At 48.0% G+C, this 22601-nt stretch overlaps 1 protein-coding gene across 8 annotated transcripts in view; it reads right to left on the reverse strand.

The window, feature by feature from the left end:
• NFATC2 (nuclear factor of activated T cells 2) overlaps nt 1-22601 on the reverse strand; it is a 179103-nt gene that overhangs the window by 68250 nt on the left and 88252 nt on the right. For all 8 annotated transcript variants that reach the window (XM_035298940.3, XM_078371997.1, XM_078371996.1 and 5 more), the window contains exon 6: nt 4650-4790. In XM_035298940.3, coding sequence (XP_035154831.2) covers nt 4650-4790 — 141 coding nt within the window. The remainder of the gene's footprint in view (nt 1-4649; nt 4791-22601) is intronic.

Below are 22601 nucleotides of genomic sequence, written 5' to 3' on the forward strand. Positions count from 1 at the left end.
TAACATCAGGTTCTTGGGCTGGATGCAGTGGCTCACCCCTGTAATTCCAGCACTTTGGGAGGCCGAGGCAGGTAGATCATCTGAGGTCAGGAGTTTGAGATCAGCCTGGCCAACATGGTAATACCCCCTATCTACTAAAAATACAAAAATTAGCCAGGTGTGGTGGCACATGCCTGTAATCCCAGCTACTCAGGAGGCTGAGGCAGGAGAATGACCTTGAACCTGGGAAGTGGAGGTTGCAGTGAGCTAAGATCGCACCACTGCACTCCAGCCTGGGTGACAGAGTGAGACTCTGTCTCAACAAACAAAACAAATAAAATCAGGTTCTCAAAGAATATGTATTAAATACCTGAATAGATGTTCATGCTGTCTTGATATTTAAAAAACAGGATTAGACTGGGCACAGTGGCTCATGCCTGTAATCTCAGCACTTTGGGAGGCTGAAGCAGGAGGATCACCTGATCCCAGGACTTTGAGACCAGCATGGGCAACACAGCAAGACCATGTCCCTACGAAAAATTTTAAAAATTAGCTAAGCACAGTGGAGCGCATCTATAGTCCCAGATACTTGGGAGGCTGAGGTGGGAGGATCACTTGAGCCCAAGAGGTCAAGGCTGCAGTGAGCTATGATTGTGCCGCTGTGCTCCAATCTGGGTGACAAAGCCAGTCTGTCTCAAAACATTATTTTTTTAAAAAAAGGATTAAAAGTATATATGCAAAAATATTTCAGTGTGTGTATATATCTATAGATATAGATACATATACTTTTTGTATATATAAAAGTATATATACAAAAAGATTTCAGAAACCACTCAGCCAACAGAGCCCCATGTGGCTGGGTCGGTCCTTCGAGGCCAAGCAGGCAGGGGCCAGGCCTCCTTCCTGCAGCCCGCTTTGCAGGGTGGCCCCTCGGGAGATGAGCAAGCATTCTGACAATCAGCCGCTGAGCCTGCACTGCTGAGCCGCACAGGAGAAGGCCTAAGGTGACCCTGATCCTGCCTCTTCCTCATGCTCTTCTTTTCCTTTCCTTGCCCTTCCTGAAAATTTCTAGACCGCAAACCAGTGGTACTTGACCAGGGGCAATATCGATCCCCAGAGCAAATTTGGCAAGGTCTGGAGACATTTTTGGTTGTCACAGCTTGGGCAGTGCTACTGGCACCAAGAGGGTGGAGGTCAGTGATGCTGACGAACATCCTACAGTGCCCAGGACAGACCCCCACGGTGACAATCTGGCCAAATGGTCAGTAATGCTGAGGCCAAGAATGTGGTGTAGTCCAGGGCGCTCTTCAACCCTGGGTCACAGACTGTTACTGACCACATGCAGGAGGTGAGTGACAGGTGAGTGAGAGAAGCTTCGTCTGTATTGGCAGCCACTCCCCATCACTCGAATGACCGCCTGAGCTCCGCCTCCTGTCAGATGAGCGTGGCATTAGAGTCTCAGTGGAGCACAAACCCTACTGTGAACTGCGCATGCCTGGGATCTTGGCTGCATTGTCCTTATGAGAATCTCATGCCTGATAGTCTGTCACGGTCTCCCATCACCCCCAGATAGGGCTGTCTAGTTGCAGGAAAACAAGCTCAGGGCTCCCATTGATTCTACATGATGGTGAGCTGTATAATTATTTTATTATATATTACAATGTCATAATTATAGAAATAAAGTGCACAAGAAATGTAATGTGCTTGAATCATCCTGAAACCATCAGCCCACCTTCCCTACTGCCACAGCTTTACTTAATACCTTTTTTGTATTTTTTTTTTTTTTTTTTTTTTGCCATGGCATCATCAAACCCTTTTCAAATCAATTCTGCGTTATGCTTCCAACTGTGAGAATGCAGTTATCACACCCTGGTCACATGTCCTTGGAAAGAACTGTATTCCATGAAACTGGTCCCTCATGCCAAAGAGGTTGGGGACTGCTGGTGTAGCCTTCCTGCCTGGAGTAGAGTTTACATTCCATCTCTAATTCCTCAAGCAACATTACTCCTCAACTCACTGCCACCTGAGTGTATGTGATTCGGATCACCTGAGACCCCCATTCACTGGACCTTCACAGCACTGCCTCTGCTGACCCTTCCCATGTCTCCTTCCCTTGATCTCCGGGGCCCCAGACTCCCCAGTTCTCCTCCTCCCACTGCAGCAACTCCTCCCCTGCCACCTTTAAAGGATGTGGCTCCCAGCTTTCTAAGTCTCCCCTTCTCACACTGGAGGCCATCCTGGGAGGTCAGAGCCAATTCCCAGGACTTCACCTGGGATCTCATTGCTGACAGCTCCCAAGACAATATCTGCAGCCAGGATCTGGTTTCTTAGTCTAGACCACGTGGTCGAGTACCTCCCGGATCTCTTACCTTTCCACAGAGGTGAGATCACCGTTCATGCAAGAAGGCCCATGGGCACAACAGACTCAATGCTTCCACTTCCGAAATGGAACCCATGCTCCTTGCCCAACCTCATCCCTGAACAGACCGCCTCTCCTGTGCTAAATCTCAGCTGGCTCAGTGCACCACGGGAACAGAACAATCTCAACACTCAACCTCTTCCCAGGCCCCAGCCACAGCAGCCCCTGCACCTTACCAAACACTTCCGGTGCTAAGTCTACTTGCTTTAGTTCATTCAGATCTTACCTTTGCGGGTAGGCACTGTCACTGTTCCTGCTTTTCAGTTCAGGATAGATGATGCAGACTTCACACAGGTGAAACTGCCAGGGAGCAGCAGAGCTGCCCGGGTGGCACCTAGCCTGCCTGGTGGCTGGCCCTGCCATCTGCATTCTTAATGCCTCTCTACACCACTACATCCCATCAAACCTCAGTGACACCTACCTTCTAAACCACTCTGGACCCTCCCTGCATCTCCCTTCCCCACTGCATGGCCTTACTTAATAACTTTTCTGTTTTTTAGGTTTTTTTTTTTTTTTTTTTTTTGCAATGGGATCATTAAACCCTTTTCAAATCAATTCTGCCACCTGTTATGCTTCCAACTTTGAGAATGCAATTATCACACTCTGGTCACACGTCCAGCTCATCCCAGAAGGAGGCTTTGTGTGAGATCAGAAGAAGCACACTTTGCCTAAGACAGTCTGCTTCCACCTGCCAGAAGTTGCCTTACTAATATGTAAGCTGATGATGCATCCAATTTGAATGGCAGCCCTCAGAGGAGGCGCCCTTGTACAGGGCACAGTCCTTCCAACTGGACAACTCGCCTATTATATTCTCAGATTGTTCTAAAGACAAGAAACAAATAGGCAAACCTCAATGCCCCTTTGAACTAACCTACTGAAATCATGTCAGTTAAGGAAAAAAAAATTGTTCCTAGCCGGGCACAGTGGCTCAAGCCTATAATCCCAGCACTTTGGGAGGCCAAGGTGGGTGGATCACAAGGTCAAGAGATCAAGACCATCCTGGTCAACATGGTGAAACCCCGTCTCTACTAAAAATACAAAAAATTAGCTGGGCATGGTGGCACATGCCTGTAATCCCAGCTACCCAAGAGGCTGAGGCAGAATTGCCTGAACCCAGGAGGCATAGATTGCGGTGAGCTGAGATCGCGCCATTGCACTCCAGCCTGGGTAACAAGGGCAAAATTCCATCTCAAAAAAAAAAAAATGTTCCTAGTATCCAAAATAAGTGTCCCAAGTTATTTGAGCTAATTTCCTTCTAACCATACATTTGTTTCATCAATTATTGCTTAAGCTGATACTTTCCTACTTGAGATCAGCATCTTTTTTTACCACATACCCACTGAAAAAAGACATCAACAGTACACCAGACAAAGAATACACATGGTGAAGAAACAAAACGCTAAGCCTCTCATAGCAAAGAAATGCAACGTAGAACTTAATTTTTTAAAAATGGCATTTCTGGGATGGGATGAAACTCTCGCTGACATGATGGAAATTTCAATTTGTAGATTTCTGGAAGGTAATTTAGCAATACATATTTAAATTCTCAGAATGACTATCCAAAATTCCACTGCTAAGAATAAACCCTAAATAAACTAAAAAGATACACATATTCATGTACAAGAAGATTAATTAATCCTAGAAGTCTAAGATGAGTAACTGCAGAACTGCTTATAATAAAAATCCAGGTAGCCAATATTAATTGGCTTACACTGTACTTGGTGCTTTTATAATTACTTGACATGTATTAGCTAATTTAATCTTCATGACAACTCTATAGGGTAAAAATCTTGCTAGTATCATTTTGTACATGAGGAAATTAAGGCACAGAAAGGTTAGGTAATTTGTCTCAGATCACAGAGCAAGCAGATAACAAAGCCAGATCAGAACCCAAGATATCCAGGGCCAGAGCATGCGTGATCACCATGCTGTTTGGCCTCCCTTCTTGATAATAGCAAAAAGTTTTTAAAATGTCCTTCCTTATGTGAAAAAAGTAATTTTTTAAAAAGGGTTGAGGGTGAGGTTAGTAGCCATCAAAATGACCTAGAATGAGTTAAAATGTAGAATGGCATATTCATACAGTGGTGAACGGTGTGGCCATCACAATCCCTAGAGACGTGTTGCGTAAAAAGAGCAGGGTATAAAACTGGATGGTAGGATCTTCCCCCCAAACCAATGTCATGTGGAAGAAAGAGATAATCATTTTTGTCTGGTTCTAGGGGCCAGAGAAAGAGCTCCAACATCCACCAACCTGTGGTCTTCTCAGTAAACACGACTTTGGACTCAGCCGTAAAGTTCTGCCCTGTGAGGATCATTTGCTGGCCGCCATAGACCAGGCAGCTGTCCGTGTCTTGTCTTTCGACCATGGGCAGCTCGTGGGCAGATCGCTGGGCTGCAAGCAAAAGAGAAAGGTCACTATGATGAGGGAGATGAGATGTCTGCTCAAACTCGGAGGTCTGATTTCATGGTACTGAGATATGACATGCTCTGCCCTCCTGTGTCACCTGTTATCTAAAATGTAGAACCATCACCCTTGACAATCAACGACTGTACAAATGTTATGCCCTGTGAAAGTTCTCTAAGTCATTTGAGCTAATTTTCTCCTAACAACACATTTCGTTTTCATGAATCAAGGGACAGAGGCCTGTTCTCCTTATAGGAAGCCAGAGGCTGCCTGTTGTCCTTATAAGGAGGACAGGTAAATGAGAATTTATTTTCTTTATCCTTTTCCAAAGGACAGGCAAATAAACTTCTTTATCAGAGGTTTCCTTTGTTAAAGTATATCCTTTCTTTGTACATTTGATGTCAGCCAAAACTTGAAGGCATCATGTATGCTAAACTTAGGATATAGTACCTGAAGGATTCAGACATACTGACTTTGGAATTCATGCATGATACTTAATATAGTCTTTAAGACATTCAAGATCTACCCCCATGATGTCCTTTTCTAGAACTCTCCCTCATTCATTCTACTCCAGCCACACTTCTAGAACATTCTGTCTCTCAGATATACTCAGTACACTCCTACCTTGGAGCATCTGCCCCGTTTAGTGTCTCTCTTCCTCAGTTACCTTCATGGCTCCTTCTCCACTTCCTGCAGGTCTCTACTCAGCTGTCACCTCTGAGGCTTGTTTAACCCACTCCACCCCCTCCCGCAGGTAAAGCAGCAGTACCCAGTCCTGTTCCCTCTCTCTCATTCTCTGTCACCTTTGCTTTCTCTGTCCTATTTTGCTTTTCTCCAAAGAGCTTTTCACTTTCAGATACATTATATGTAGCTTGTACTGGGTTATCTTCCTTCATCTTTCCCCCTAGCATGTAAGCCCAGGAAGGACGGGCTTTGCTTTTCGGAACTGCTGTAAGCCTATGGAACCTAGGAGGAGGACTTAGTGGTGGGTGGGTGGGTGGGTGAGTGAGTGGGTGGACAGATGAGTGGATGAGCAGGTTGGTGGATGGACAGGTCGGTGGGTGGGTGGAGGGACGGGTGGGTGGACAGATATGGATATGTCTGTATTTCCCAATACGTATTCTCAATACATCTATTTTATCTGTGTCCTCATCTATATTTGTAATACATGAAAAATGGAGGAACAGGATAGGCCTCTGCTAAGTGCTAAACCAAGATGCTATACTTGAATGCTCACAGCAACCCTCTGAGGAAGGAAGTATTAAAATGATTTGCATTTAACTGGGCAGAAAGCAAAGCTAAGGAAAGTGAGGTCACTGCTTAGCCAAGGGTACATGGTGAAGCTTAGATCTGAACCCTCAGAAACAGGTTTCTCCAGCTCCAGAGTCCAATCTCTTAGGCTAACCAACCAGCCACCCATTATTACAGAAGGCAGGCTGCAGAAAAGAATGAAGACCCGCTCCAGCCACCTTCCCAGGGCAGGCAAACAGCAGATCCCAGCCAGAGCCAGAGCCAGGGCCTGCCTCCTCAGGCCTCTCTCCTTCCAGTGTGGGCCAAGAGGCTGGGCCCGCCCCCTGGGGTGAGTCAGTCTGAGCTCTTGACATTCCTCCTGAAGCCCAAAGAACTGGGCAGAGAGCCAGCCCCTTCCATGCCAGGAACCTGAGGACCTCCCCATCCGGGAGCCTGGGCAGCAACCGCGTAAGGCCCAAGGCCCATTTCTAACCCTTCCCTCCTGCCTTGCCCGGACCTCCAGGCCGCCGGCATCCCCCTGCATCTGCTGGAACCACTTGATGGAGCAAAGAAGAACTTGGCAACATTTCAGGAGTTGCCAAGCACCAGCCAGAGGCTTCCAGATTCTCCACCTTGAAAGTGCCACCCAGCAGCTACTCAAACAAATCTGCCAATGGCTTTTCCCATCCCCAGCTCGGCCCAGGCACCCTCTGTTCCCAGAGACCCACCTGCCAGCGCTGCCCCTACAAGGGGCTGCTGGCTACAAGGATAGATGACAAAGACCTCTTGGCAGAAGCTGCTACTCTCTCCCACGTGGGCTGGGTTATTAATCCTTTCTTTCAATATCAAAGTTTTGTGATGACTTCCTAATTGAGCTGCCACAAATCGAGATTTATTAGCGGCAAGAACAGCAGCTGCAGGTCCCCGGCTTTGAGGATCTGCCTTTGATGAAACTGGGGAGCAGCTGGGGGCTTTTGGCCCCGGGGCTGGGTGGGGCCATGGCAAGAGCCTCCCGCCCATTTTACAGGTGGAAAGCCTGAGTCATTGCTACTGGGGAAGCCAGCCCAGGGCTTGCAGCCAGGAGGGCTGGGCAGTGGAAGGGGCTGCAAGCTCTCAGCGCTGGGCGGGAGGTTGGCACGGACAGTTGAGCTGTGAATCACCACACGATGCTGTGAACACAACTCCTGTCTTTCCTGCGGCAGCCTCGCTGCTTCTCCCTTCAAAGCCTCACAGTCTCAGCAACCAACAGATCCAGCCTTTGCCAAGTCTGCATTTCCTACCTCCCTACCTGAAGAAAACTTTATTTAATGAAAATGTAAAGAGATAGAAAAAAGAGAAAACAGTCACAGTCCAGTCCAGCTGCCTATAGGACATTAGCTGTATTCTAGTCTCACAACTCAAAGTGTGGGCCAGGGGCGTTGGCATCAGTGGAAAGCCTGTTAGACACACAGTACACCTCAGGCCTACGGAGCCCAGGTCTGCAGTTTAACAAGGAACCCACGTGATGCTTGTGCGCTCAGTTTGAGAAGCATTGTTTAGCCCTGGCCAATTAGAATGGGAAGTTAAAAATACACCCGGCAGGGTGCAGTGGCTCACGCCTGTAATCCCAGCACTTTGGGAGGCTGAGGTGGGTGGATCACCTGAGGCCAGGAGTTTGAGACCAGCCTGGCCAACACAGTGAAACCCCGTCTCTACTAAAAAGAATACAAAAAATTAGCTGGGCTTGGTGACAGACACCTGTGATCCCAGCTACTCAGGAGGCTGAGGCAGGAGAATCGCTGAAACATGGGCAGAGGTTGCAGTGAGCCAAGATCGTGCCATTGCACTCCAACCTGGGCAACAGTGTGAGGCTCTGTCTCAAAAAAAAAAAAAACCTGAAGAAAACTTTTTTTAATGAAAATGTAAAGAGATAGCAAAAAGAGAAAACAGTCACAGTCCAGTCCAGCTGCCTATAGGACATTAGCTATATTCTAGTCTCCCAATTCAAAGTGTGGGCCAGGGGCGTTGCGTGTGTGTGTGTGTGTGTGTGTGTGTGTATATACACACACACTCTGACACCCAGGCCCTCCCTCTTTTTTTTTTTTTGGAGGCTCTGTCACCCAGGCAGGAGTACGGTGGTTGCATCACAGCTCACTGCAGCCTCCACCTCTTGGGGTCAAGTGATCCTCCCACCTCAGCCTCCCTAGTAGCTGGCACTACAGGTGTGTGCCACCACATCCTGATAGTTTTTGTAGAGACAAGGTTTTGCCATGTTGTTCAGGCTTGTCTTGAACTCCTGGGCTCAAGCAGTCTGCCTGCCTCAGCCTCCCAAAGTGCTGGGATTATAGGCACGAGCCACTGTGTCCGGCCCAGGGCCCCAGTTCTAAAGCAAGGCTTCTCAACCTTGGCACTATTGCCATTTGGAGCAGGATAATTCTTTGTGGTCAGCAGGCAGGTGGTGTCCTGTGCACTGTACAATGTTTAGCAGCATCCCTGGGTTCTACCTATCAGATGCCAGGAACACCCACTATCCCCACCCCTCAACAACCAAGATTGTCTCCAGACAAGACTGGATATCCCCTGGGGAAAAGGGTGCAAAATCATCCCTGGTTGGGAACAGCTGTTCTAGAGATTCTGACTTAAATGGTCTGAGGATAGGACTCCAGCATCAGTTTTATCTTTTAAAAAAAATATTCCAATGATTCCAGCAGGCCACAGCCAGGTTTGATCTGCGGTGCCACTGCTGTAGGGTAATACAGGTCCCTGGGAGTGGCAAAAGAATACATCATTAACTGCTGCTCAGGCTCCGGGGTCAGAGAGCCATGGTTTTCAGCCCTACATCTGCCATCCCTGCTCTGTGACCCTGGGCAAGTCACTTCACCTCTCTGAGTCACAGATGCCTCCTCTGTAAAGTCATAACACTACCTGCCCTCATGAGTCTGCTTCAAGCAGTACAAGATCCTACATATAAATATATGGACGTGGTCAGTACATGGATGGTAAAATATCAAATATCAACCCAAATGGCATCCATGGATACATGGATAAAGCATGGTATATCCATGCAGAATATTACTCAGCCACGAAAAGGAATGAAGTGCTGATACCATGCCACGACATGGATGGACTTTGAAACCATCAAGCAAAGTGAAAGGAGCCAGACACAAAAGGACCCATAGCATACGATCCCATTTATGTAAAACAGCCAGAACAGGCTGATGCAGAGAGATGTAGAGCACATTGCGGCTTGCTGGGGGCGGAGATTGGGCAGTGGCTGCTAATGTGTGAGGTGTTTCTTTTTATGGTGATAAAGTTCTGCAGGCCAGGTGCTGTGGCTCACATCTGTAATCCCAATATTTTGAAAGTCCAAGGTGGGTGGATCATCTGAGGTCAGGAGTTTAAGACTAGCCTGATCAATATGGTTAAACCCTATCTCTACTAAAAAAAAATACAAAAACTAGGCGGGCACGGTGGCATGCACCTGTAATCTCACCTACTCAGGTGGCTGAGGCAGGAGAATCGCTTGAACCCAGGAGGCGGAGGTTGCAGTGAGCCAAGATCACGCTACTGCACTCCAGCCTTGGTGACAAAGCAAGACGTCATCTCAAAAAAAAAAAAAAAAAAAAATTCTGCAACTACAGAGTAGTGGTAGTTGCACAATATTGTAAATGTACTTTATACACTGAACTGTATACTTTAAAAAAGTTAAAATGGTAAATTTCGTGTATGTTTTACCACAGTATGAGAAAACATCCTATATAAGGCAAACCAGCCCATGGCTAGCACCTGCAGCTAGCACACAGTAACAGCTCAAGACATTAGAGTCTTTGCTATCATTGACTTTCAAAAATGCCCCTCTTTTTCTTGCTATTTTCAAAACATTTTCTTATTTATTTGTTTAAACCCTTAAATCATAGCCCCACGGCAAGGAAAACACTATTACTCCCATCTAGATAGGAGAAGACAGATGCTCAGGGCTCAGCTTCAGTGACGGGCAGCACCAGCCCTTGGTGAAGGCTGTAGTGTTGGACACCCCCTGGGTGATTCTTATAGGGGTTTTCATAGTTTCGAGCCTCAGTCTTCCCATCTGTAAAATGGGGCTGTTAATAGGCCCACTTGACAGGTTATCGGGAGGATGAAACAAGTTCATCAAAAGCGTGTCTGGCTTAATTAACATTGGTCAGCAAGCTTAGCAACATTAAAAGCTGTAGCTTCTGAGAGGCTGTACCAGCCACAGTGTTGTCTTATATTAGATATTTCACCATATATGTACCACACATATCCATGTGTATCACCCCTATGGTCACTGCTATTCTTGGTGGATCCTGAGCCATAACCCAGGTTTCTTCTTCTTAATAGAGACTGGGTCTTGCTATGTTGCCTGGGCTAGTCTCAAATACCTGGGCTCAGGTGACCCACATGTCCTGGCCTCCCAAAGTGCTGGGATCATAGGCAAGAGCCACTGCACCCTGCCTAGGTTTCTTGACCCTAATTGCCAGTGTTTCTCAAAGTGTGACTGACTCCCAGGTCACCTATAGCAGAATCTTCCCTACCAACCCAGGGTCAGAAGGTGCCAGATAAAAATGCAGAAGCCACATGCGTGACCCACTGTGCCCAAATCTCTAGGACAGAGGCCAGACATTTGCATTTTAACAATTTTTCCAGGTGACTTGTCACGCACATTTGTTTAAGAGCCAAGTTCTACACGTAAGAGGCCACCTGAGGCTGGGGAACTCCTCCAGGGCAGGCTCCAGTCCTCAGAGAACCCAGAGGCAAAGCAATTAGCTTTTGAAAGAGGAACTGAAGCCAGCGCACAGCAGCCCAAATTACCCTCCTGGGTTCTACTTCACTATTGCTCTCTGATGCAACCTCCATCACTTATGGCTGCTAATTGGGGTGACAGGTCCAGGGCGGGTGGGAGGGTTCTCAGGAGGCCCAGTGGGGTGCCCAGGCTTGCACCTAGCCTCCTCATCAGCCCCCTCTGGCTCCCATTCATTTCTGAGACTGCAGACAATCCAAGCTGCACTGCCTGCACTTTTCCAACCAAACCAGGGGCTTTGCTTTTAAAGTCATCTTTGAGAGCCTGACTCTGGCCTACGGGTGAAGTCTTGACCTCTGCTCCCACTTAAGCTTCAAGGTGGCCCCTGCAAAGTGGCTTCCCCAGGCTTCCCTCCTGCCCCTGGATTCTGGCACATCATAAAGTGGCTGGGGGCTCTTGTATTTTATGAGCTCTGAATCAACAGGACGCTGTTGGTTTAACCAGTTTGGGTGTTTACTTTCTCTTGCAACAGTGCCCACCTGCAGCAGAGCAGCTGCCACTACCAAGGCTCAGCAAAGAAAACTCACACCAGCACGGGGTCCCCCACATCAGCCCAAGTGGGCCTGCGAATGGGATGTTATTGCCTGTCTGAAATTCACTGTCAAGTCAGGTGGCCAATTACAATCAATCCAAGAACTCAGGAGAGGCTGGTTAGAAATTTACTCCTGCAGAGAGGGCAGTTTCTGTTAATAACAGCAGAGAGGCTGGGCATGGTGGCTCACCCCCTGTAATCTTAGCACTTTGGGAGGCCAAGGTGGGCAGATCACTTGAGGTCAGGAGTTCAAGACCAGCCTGGCCAACATGGCAAACCCCATCTCTAGTAAAAATACAAAAGAAGTTAGCTGGGTGTGGTGGTGTGCGTCTGTAATCCCAGCTACTTGGGAGGCTGAGGCAAAAGAATTGCTTGAACCTGGGAGGTAGAGGTTGCAGTGAGCCGAGATTGTGCCTCGGCACTCCAGCCTGGGTGACAGAGCAAGACTGTCTCAAAAATAAAAAGAAATTTAAAAAGCAACAGACCAGGCGCGGTGGCACATGCCTATAATCCCAGCACTTTGGGAGGCCAAGGTGGGCGGATCCCCTGAGGTCAGGAGTTTGAGACCAGCCTGGCCAACATGATGAAGCCCCAACTCTACTAATAATACCAAAAAAAAAAAAAAAAAAAACTAGCTGGGCATGGTGGCACACACCTGTAATCCCAGCTACTTGGGAGGCCGAGGCAGCAGAATTGCTTGAACCCGGGAGGCGGAAGTTGCAGTAAACTGAGATCGTGGCACTGCACTCCAGCCTGGGTGACACAGAGACTCTGTCTCAAAAATAAATAACAGCAGACAATTCCAAATGCCACAGAGGCTACCAATTGCAGGCTCCTCATATACACATTTTTTTAAAGATTATAAAACACCCACACCATGAAGCAATTTAGGGTTCATGGGTAAAAGTAATATTCTGATTTTGGGACTTTAAGTAAGTTGCTTAATTTTTTTCCCCTCGGTTTTTTTATAAAATGGGAATAATCGCAGCACTCACCTCACTGGGCTGCCTGCAGATTAAATGAGGTAATGCATGAACTGTGTGGCATCTCATCACCGCTGAATGAATGTTAGCTGTGTTTATTTTTATTGCTAAACTTCATGAGGCCCAAAACAGGAATCACTCCCATGTTTGAGTTGAAGACACTGATGCTCCCAGAGGAGAAGGAACAAGCCTGAGAGCTTAGAACAAATAGAAAGGCAGAATCTGGACCGACAGTGTGGGAGTCCACTACCCTACGGGCCCCCTCTGCAAGGAAATGGAGGACTTCGTGGGAAAGCCACCAGCCAGCCCAAGCAAGAAGGGTCCTCCCATTGGTCATTGCTCTGGCCCGAGCACCAAGCAACCCTGGCCTCGGCACTCCAACTGCTGTAAGCCCTTCTTGTCTCTGTTTCAGGCCCCATCCTTGGCCGTGAGCCTGGTCTGGCTGGGTCTGGCTGGGCCTGGCTTGGCCCAGAATGTGCTGCTGACTCAGCCATCTCCTGGGAGAGGCTGTGAGCAGGGCCAGCAGACAGGCCCCTCAGCCTCCACTCTGGCTGCTCCCCGGGTCTTCCCTGGGAAGTGGGAGAGGAGAGGAGAACCAAAGTCTCCCTTCCTGTGGGGCTCACCTCTTTGAGGGAACCACTATGGTCCGCAGCAAAAGAGTGGGGTCTGATGTGCACAAATGCATGGGACACACAGTGAGTGACTAAGTTCGGCCTGTTGTCTTTATGAGGAGGACAGGTAAATGAGAATTTATTTTCTTTATCCTTTTATAAAGGGATGAGCAAATCAGCCTCTCTGTAAGAGGCTTCCTTTGTTAAAGTATATCCTTTCTTTGCACATTTGATGTCAGCCAAAACTTTGAAGACATCATGTATGTAGGATAAAGGTGTGGCTCACACCTTTATCTCAGCACTTTGGGAGGCTGAGGTGGGCAGATTATGAAGTCAGGAGTTCGAGACCAGCCTGACCAATATGGTGAAACCCTGTCTCTACTAAAACATATAAAAATTAGCCAGGTGCGGTGGCACACACCTGTAGTCCCAGGTACTTGGGAGGCTGAGGTAGGAGAATCACTGGAACCCATGTGGCAGAGGTTGCAGTGAGCTGAGATCGAGTCATTGCACTCCAGCCTGAGTGACAGAGCAAGACTCTGGCTCAAAAAAAAAACACAGTTCGAGCTGTGGACATCAGTGTGGGGCCCCTCCTGGAGACTTTGCTCTCTCATCCACCCCACAGGACATCAGGTAGAGCAGAGCTGCTGTGCCTCCTCCCATCAGATCCTCACTCTACCACACCAAAGTACTAACAGGCACCCTCTTCAGAATATTCCCAGATCCAGTGCAAATATTCTTACTGATCCAGAATTTATCAGCCAAACCCTGAAGAGCGCTGGATCACTGAGGAACCCAAGCAGCCTGGACGGAGAAAAGAGCATGGCTTTCACTCCGGCTCTGCCCCTGCCTTGCCAGCCGTGGGACTGCAGCAAGTCGCTTATCCTTCAGAGCCTCAGTCTGCAAGCGCACACGCCCTGCCACAGCACTTTTTCTGTGCCTCTGTCACTGGCATGTAGTAAAAGCTTCTGAACAAATGAACTGAGCAAGCATTTAAGATGGGCCTTCTGAGGTTATGATGAGCCTGGAAATGAACTGACCTAAGGGCATCTGTGGGCATACCATAGGTGTTCATAAGGGCACTCTGCCTTCCCAGCTCCCTCATAACTAGCCCAGTAAAGGGCCGAGCAGGTAACTATTTCAATCAGCAGAGAAGCCACCCCAATCCTGGGCTTTCCAAAGAAACAACTTGCCTCCACTCATCAGCCGGCCCACGCCACTGGCCAGATCACTATCTGCATTCCTCCCCAGCAGCAGGGTGTGTGGCAGGCTGTCTGCCCACCTGGAACAATGAATGTTTGCTCAAGTCTCACGGCTGAGACTTGAGCCTGTGGGATCACGGCTGGCACTTACTGTGTGAGGCACACACGCGTTTAGCCACCACCCTGAGGGAGGTACTTCTTCCCATGTTACAGATGGGGAAACTGAGGCATGGAGTATTTAAGTAACTTCCCCAGCCAGTACATGGCAGAGGCAGGATTTGAACCCACGCTGCCTGCTCCAGAGCCCACACTCCTAATCACCATGCTAAACTGCTTCTCCCCATCATAGGGCTTCCTGGCATTTCTAAAACAGGGTTTCTTGGTCACTTGCCTTGGAAAGCAGAGGTGGACAAAGGCCTGGCCAGCATGCTCTCTGCTCCAGTTTCATCCAAGATTCATCACTACAGGATCATGAGGGAGACAATCTAGTCCCTGTCCGGGGTTGGGGGGAGCAGGCAGGTGCCCACAGGCCCCTGCACTGGTCTCTGATTTATGATGAGATGATGCTGCCCTTTGGGTTTCTAGCTGGAACTAATCTATCATGCCATATGGAGCTCAGCCTTGATGCCCTGCGGCTCAGTGGGATGCGATGTGTCACCGCTGGCTTGTTGGGGGTGTGAAACTAGCAGGATGGCCGTGGACAAGCTCACTTCTCCACGCTAGTTTTTGCAGCCTGTTCTCATGCTGACCCAGCCACAATACAAAAGGTGCTTGACGCACAGTGAGTGATTGATAACTGTTCATTTCTCTACACCTCTTCCCTGTCCTGTCCCTCCCTCTCATCTTCTTTCTTCCTTTGTTCTGCCTTCAGGTATTGATTAGCACCTTCTCCGTGCTAGGCTGTGTGCTAAATGAATATTAAAAGAGAAATCATGGCTGGGCGTGGTGGCTTAGGCCTGTAATCCCAGCACTTTGAGGTCAGGAGTCGGAGACTAGCCTGACCAACATGGCGAAACCCCATCTCTACTAAAAATACAAAAATTAGCCGGGCATGTTTTGGTGCACTCCTGTAATCTCAGTTACTTGGGAGGCTGAGGCACGAGAGTCACTTGAACCAGGGAGGTGGAGGTTGCAGTGAGCCAAGGTCACACCCTGGACTCCAGCCTGGGCAACAGAGTGAGACTCCATCTCAAAAAAAGAAAAAAGAAAAAGAAATCATATCATGTCAGCCCCCTACTTGGAACCCATGGCTTCCCATCTTAGAATAAAATCCAAATTCCCTAACTTGGGCTCAGACCTCCAAGCCCTCGCCCCACCTGTAACTCTCCACACATTTCCCCAGGTGCCTTTCTCCTCCCTGGAGACCCTGAGCTCATCCCTGCCTCAGGGCCTTTGTACTGGCTATGCCTTCACATGGACCAATCACTCAGGTCCGGGTGAATGAGCTCCATCCTCACAGGGGCCTTCCCTGATGGGAACGACACACACGCATTTAACCAGCCTGACCAACATGGTGATGCTGCTGTTCCCACACCCCAAGCCACCAGCCCGTGGGCCCTGTTATTTTCGTCATGACACTGGGCTCTCAAATGCCGTCTTTGCTTGTTGACTGTCTGTTTTCCCCACTAGAATGTAAGCTTTGTGAGGGCAGGGACTTTGATTTGTTCAGTGCTATATCCCTAGTCCCTGGAACAGTATATATCATGTGCCAAATGTATTTTTAGTTGAAAGAATAAATATTGGGAGGCCCACAATAATGACATGAGTCATTTCCACCTCCGGCAGGAGCAGGTAAACAAGATGAGCGTTTCCGATTCACAAAGCGAAGCACAGTCAGCCTGCCATTGCGGCCTCCCTAATTCTCTTGTTTTGAGATGGAGTCTCACTCTGTTACCCAGGGGGGAGTGCAGTGGTGCAATCTCAGCTCACGACAGCTCCGCCTCCCAGGTTCAAGTGATTCTTGTGCCTCAGCCTCCCAAGTAGCTGGGATTACAGGCGTGCACTACCACACCCAGCTAATTTTTGTATTTTTACTAGAGACGGGGTTTTGCCATGTTAGCCAGGCTGGTGTCAAACTCCTGACCTCAACTGAACTGCCCACTTCTGCCTCCCAACGTGCTGAGATTCCAGGCGTGAGTCACCACGTCCGGCCTGGGCCTCCCTAATTCTAGGGTTTCCTGAAGCAATGCTGCATTAGCGCCCAACTCCCAACCTGACCCGGGAGCGTGAAGTGTGGGATGAAACAGAAGGTGTGCAGAAAGCATCAGGGTCATAAGTTTTCTAATCTTTCGCTTTCGGAAAACAAGGCATAAGAAATAGTTAAATTTCCATAGGGAAAACAATGGAGCTGGACCCTACCCCACATCCTACACGAAAACCAACCCACAGTGGATCACAGCCGCAGACATGAAACCAGAACCGAAAAGCTTCCAGAAGAAAATGTAAGAGAATGTCTTTGCTACCTTCAGGGGCAGAGATTTCCTGGAGAATGCAAAAAGCACTAATCCCAGAAGAAAGAAATGACAAATTCGACGTCATCAAAACAAAACATTGATGTTCATAAAAAGACACCACCTGGCCAGGCGCAGTGGCTCACAACTGTAATTCCTGCATTTTGGGAGACCAAGGCAGGCAGATCGCCTGAGGTCAGGAGTTTGAGACCAGCCTGGCCTATATGGTGAAACCCCATCTCTACTAAAAATACAAATATTAGCCAGGCGTGGTGGCAGACGCCTGTAATCCCAGCTACTCAGGAGGCTGAAGCAGAAGAATCAGCTGAACTCAGGAGGCAGAGGTTGCAGTGAGCCGAGATTGTGCGTTGCACTCCAGCCTGGGTGACAAGAATGAGACATTGTCTCAAAAAAATAGACACTACCTGAAAATAAACGGGTAAGCCACAGACAGGGGATAAATAGAAACAAATCTGACAAGGGCTTACATCCAGAATATATAAATAACTGATGCATATTAACAATAAAAATATAAATAACACAGTTAAAAAATAGGCGAAGAGTTGAACACACTTTACCAAAGAAAATGCAAAGGCCATCCAGCACTCAGGGAGGCGGAGGCGGGTGGATCACCTGGGACCAGGAGTTCGAGACCAGCCTGGCCAACATGGTGAAACCCCGTCTCTACTAAAAATACAAAAATTAGCTGAGCATGGTGGCAGGCACCTGTAATCCCAGCTACTCAGGAAGCTGAGGCAGGAGAATCACTTGAATCTGGGAGGCGGAAGTTGCAGTGAGACCAGATTGTGCCACTGCACTCCAGCCTGGGGGCCAAGAGCAAGACTCCGTCTCAAAAAAATAAAAAAGAGACAGATAGCCAACAAGCACTTGAATCATGAGTCATTCGGGAAATGCACATTAAAACCACAATGAGGTCCTATTTTGCACTCATTAGAAGGGCTAAAATTTAAAAGACTGACAACACCAAATATTGGTGAGGATGCGGAGCAACTGGAACTCTCATCCATTCTTGTTCAGAGTGGAAAATGATGTTGAAAGGACATAAATAAAAACATACAGAGAGTGGAAATTGATGTTGAAAATACGTAAATAAAAACAAACACATGCAAGTCCATTCCTAGGTCATTTACCCAAGAGAAATGAAAGCATTTACTCACAAAAGGACTTGAATAGGAATGTTCATAGGAGCCTTATCCATAAACTCAAGCCCTGGGAACAGACCGTATGTCTACCAATGGTAAATAAACAATTGTTATATTCATGCAATTGAATAGAGCTCAGCAATAAATAGGAACACACTACTGAACCACAGCACAGCAGTGACAGATCTCAAAAATAACACACTGAGCAAAAACAGCCAGACCCAGAAGGGTACACACTGTATTCATTCCATTCTATAAAGTTCTAGAACAGGGAAGATTAATCAGTAGTGATAGAAATCAGAACAGCAGCTGCCTCCATGTGTGGGCTGGAGAAGGAGGCCGTGGTTGAAGGGGCACAGGGAATGTTCAGGACTGCAGGAAATGCTCTGTGTCTCGAGTGGCAGTTATGTGGGTATATGCGATTGTCAAAAATCACTGAACACTTACAATCTGTGCAATCTCCTTTATCTTAATTATACCTCCATTAAAAATATATATGTCACAAAGAGAGGCAGAGAGGGAAAAGAGCACGTGAGAAAATCCATTTTCTAACCCACACCCCAAACCCACCCCCCAAGCCCTGCAAAATGAACAAAGTGAATTGACATTCTGTGTCCCCCGCTGGCAGCACTTGCTGTGAAACTGCTTTAGGTGTTTTCTGAAATAAACTGAGCAGGGAGGCCAATCTGCTGGGCAGGAGCAAGCCTGGGGGACTTGGGCAGAGCTGCCTGGAGACATGGCTGGAAAGCTTCTGGTAAGTTCTCACAGGACCAGGTGTATGCCTGTGGACATCTCCCGTCTCATTGCAGCCCTTTTCTCCCCACGGGGCAGAGTAGAAATACCGTCTAAAGACTGTCACTCCCGTGCTGAGCCTGGTCAACAGCACCTGGTTTAGTGTTTATAGGACAGAGCCTGACAAGTAACTTGGGCTGTCAGAGCACAAAGCGGGGTACCCCGTACCGTGTGGGGTCAGGGAATGCTTCCTCCTCGAGGACTCATCTAAACAGGGGTCTTGGATGAGGAGGGGTTAGCCACACCACTGAGGGATGGGGAGGAGTGGGCTCAGATAAGCATCTCCCCAAGTCTGCCCCACATCAGAATCACAGGGAGACCTCTGAAAGCCCCCATGCCCAGGTCACATCCTGACAACCAACACGGAGTCTCCTGGGTGGGACCAGGACATCAATATTTTTTTTTGCCTTTTCCGAAACAGTGTCTAACTTTGTCACCCAAGCTGGAGTACAGCGGTGCAATCTCAGCTCACTGCAGCCTCGACCTCCTGGGTCCAAGCAATCCTCCCGCCTCAGGCCCCCAGGTAGCTTGGACTACAGGTATGTGCCAGAAAGCCTAGCCGTTTTGTTGAGATGGTTTTCACCATGTTGGCCAGGCTAGCTTCCAACTCCTAATCTCAAGCAATCCTCTGGCTTCAGCCTCCCAAAGTGCTGAGATTACAGATGTGAGCCACCAAGCCTGGCCTAGCAGCAGTATTTTTTAATACAACTCCCAGGTAATTCTAACATCCAGTCAAGTTTGAGAACCTATGTTCTGGGTGGAGGTGACAGTGTGCAAAAGCCTAAAAGAGAAAGATCCCAGTGCATTTGAGAACTCAGGAGCAGACAGGAAGGGAAGCCAAGAAATTCATTTGAGGAAGTGTAGTGAGTTACACAGTACCCCCCCACCTGACTCCTCCTGCCTGCAAACTTCACATCCACCCACAACCTCAGAGTGTTCCTGATTTGGAACCAGAGTCTTCGCAGATACAATTAAGGTAAGAATGGAGGCGAGCTCACCCTGGATTAGCTCTGAATTCTGTAAGTGCGTCCTCATAAGCAACAGAAAAAGACACACACAGAGACCTAGAAAGAGCCACGTGCAGACAGAGGCAGAGCCTGGAGCATGACAACCACAAGCCACGGAAGGCCAGGGAGACTAGCAGGCACCAAAAGCTGGCGGGGATGGCACAGGCGGTTTCTCCCCTGAGTCTTCAGCAGGAACCAACTCTACTGACACCTTGATTTCAGACTTTGGGCCTCTGGAACCATGAAAGAATCCATTTCTGTTGTTTCAAGCCACCTGGTTTATGGTCATTGGTTACGACAGCCAAGGAAACTAACCTAAGAGGGAAGCGGGCGCCAGCTCTACCCCCACGGGGAAACTGGAGTTGAAGCTGATCACACCGAGGAGGCTGGGCTCAGGCGGGGAAGGAGGCTGAGCAGGAGAAGAGGAGAACTGCTCCATGCCAAGTGGAGAAGGGAGGTCAGGCCCCCACAGCTGCCATCTGTCATGGGTAGGCCTGTTGTTGGGAAAGATGGGGTGTTTCCCCAATCTATTCCATACTCCCAGGGAAGTGGGAAGTGCGGTTATCTACATGGAGTGAGAAGTGGGGGCGGCATTCAGAGACTGGCAGACTGGAGAAGGGTCAAGTCAGTCTTCCCAAGAAAAGGAAAGGAGCAGTGGAAGCAGCTGGAGGGATCTCCTTGGCGATGCTGAAGCCCTAGTGGAAACAGAAGACCGAAACGCAAGGGTGCCAGTCTGCACAACAGTGAGATTGGGGCTCTGGCCAGCTGGCATGCAAAGAAACATAAGCCACCTGCGCTTCGAGCAAATCACTCCACCTTCCAAAGAACAGCCTCTGGTAGTTTGTTCATGTGGTTTCTGTTAGCATCTGAAAACTTATCCTTGATCCCTAACACAGTACATAAAATCCACCTCCAGCTGGGCAAGGTAGCTCATGCCTGTAATCCCAGCACTTTGGGAGGCCAAGGCAGGTGGATCACAAAATCAGGAGTTCGAGACCAGCCTGGCCAACATGGTGAAACCCCATCTCTACTAAAAATACAAAAATTAGCTGGGCACAGTGGCTGGCACTTGTAATCCCAGCTACTTGGGAGACTGAAGCAGAAGAATCGCTTGAACCCAGGAGGCAGAGGTTGCAGTGAGCAGAGATCATGCCACTGCACTCCAGCCTGGGCAACAAGAGGGAGACTCCGTCTCAAAAAAAAAAAAAAGGCATCTCAAAAGTAAATAAATTAGTCTTGCAAATAAGTACCAGCCCACAAAGTGTTTTTCTCACCAACTCACTCTGTCATTGAGACTCTGGCTTAGTCCACAATGTCTAAGGGTATGCTGTCATTAGTCAGTGACAATTTATTTTACAGTACTCTGCCAATGCATGTGATTGATTAATTGCCAATATGTATTTATTGACTACCTCCCTATGGATTATACAGTAAGTCAAGTAGTCAATAAATATTTATGGACCCACTAGGCACTGATCTAGGGAAACAGAACAAAGAAGTAAATAAAAATGACAGAAAATTATTAGTGAGAACCGGAGTGGCCAACTGGTAGCTCAGCTTCTATTGCAAGAAGGGGTCGGTTATGAACACCAAAAGAAGGGATTTCACAGAACCAGAAAGCTGGAGACTCTGGCTTTCCAACCTACCATGTAAAAACAGATGAATCACCCTACCAAGAAGTGTCAGTTTCCTTCTCTGTCAAAAGAAGGCAGGTGAATCAGGCAAATGCCTTCTTAAAAAGAAAAGAAAACCATTTTTGACATCCAAGCAGCTTTCTAACACCCTGAAGATCTTGCTGGAGGTACGTGTGGTTAAGTCTTAGATCGACATAAGATAAGTTGCCTTGAGAAACCCAAAGACAGAGAGGATCAGGGGCTCCTCATCCTCACCGTGCTACAACCCCCAGCCCCATCCTGGAAAGTGAGTCATTTGCCAGAAAGGGGAGACCTCATCTGCTCAAAATCCCCCAAATCACTGCAAGTTTCCTTCCAAAAACATCTTGAGAGGTTCAAAACCAAGACCTGGGTGGGGCAGCCACCATGACCAGCATTTGGTGGAGAGGAGTGGGGTCTGCTGAGCTGAGTAGGGGAATTCCACTATTTCTAGTAAACTGGTTTTCAACATGTGTTTTCCCTGGTTACCTACTTTTGGGTCTTTCTCTCCTAAGACCAGAACATAAACTCATCACCAACTCAGACTGACCCAAGAATTTCAGTCTGGACTCAAAGGCTGAAAGAAATCAGAGTGACTCTTCATTCATTTCCAAAGACCCACCAAGACCAAGTTCTAGCCACTCTCCCGAAGAAAGGGTCATTCTCTCTCCTTCCTGGCTTTTCCCATCATGAGGGTTAGTCTTTCCCAACCTCTTCTGCAGAAAATATGCTTTCCTTCTGCATGTTAGTCTTAAAACTACCTCTGATTAACAGAAGCTATCTGCAGATTTTTTCTGACCCACAGAGTATTTTGATTTTGTTTCTTTTTTTTTTTTAATCAGGAGCTTTTTTGGTTTATTTTTAAAAACCAAAAGATTTCCAGCTCCCTTTGATATACGCAGCAAAGGACCATGGCACATGTTTACCTATGTAACAAACACGCAGACCCTACACTTGTACCCTGAAACTTGAAATAAAATAGGCCAGACTCAGTGGCTCACATCTGTAATCCTACTTTGGGACTGAGGTGGGTGAGCACTTTGGGAGGCTTGGGTGGGTGGATCACCTAAGGTCAGGAGTTTGAGACCAGCCTGGCCAACATGGCGAGACCCCGTCTCTACTAAAAAATACAAAAAATTAGCCAGGCGTGGTAGCGGGTGCCTGTAATTCCAGTTACTCGGAGGGCTGAGGCAAAAGAATCACTTGAACCCTGGAAGAAGAAGTGGCAGTGAGCCGAGATCACACCACAACACTCCAGGCTGGACGTCAGAGCAAGACTCCTTCTTGATAGAAAAATAAAATAATAAAATAACGAAAATATTTGATGACATTGAGTCTACATTCCCATGTGGAAATAGTGGCTGCAGTTGAGTAGCAGC

The sequence above is a fragment of the Callithrix jacchus genome, chromosome 5 (assembly GCF_049354715.1).
Source record: "Callithrix jacchus isolate 240 chromosome 5, calJac240_pri, whole genome shotgun sequence".
Lineage (NCBI taxonomy): Eukaryota > Metazoa > Chordata > Mammalia > Primates > Cebidae > Callithrix > Callithrix jacchus.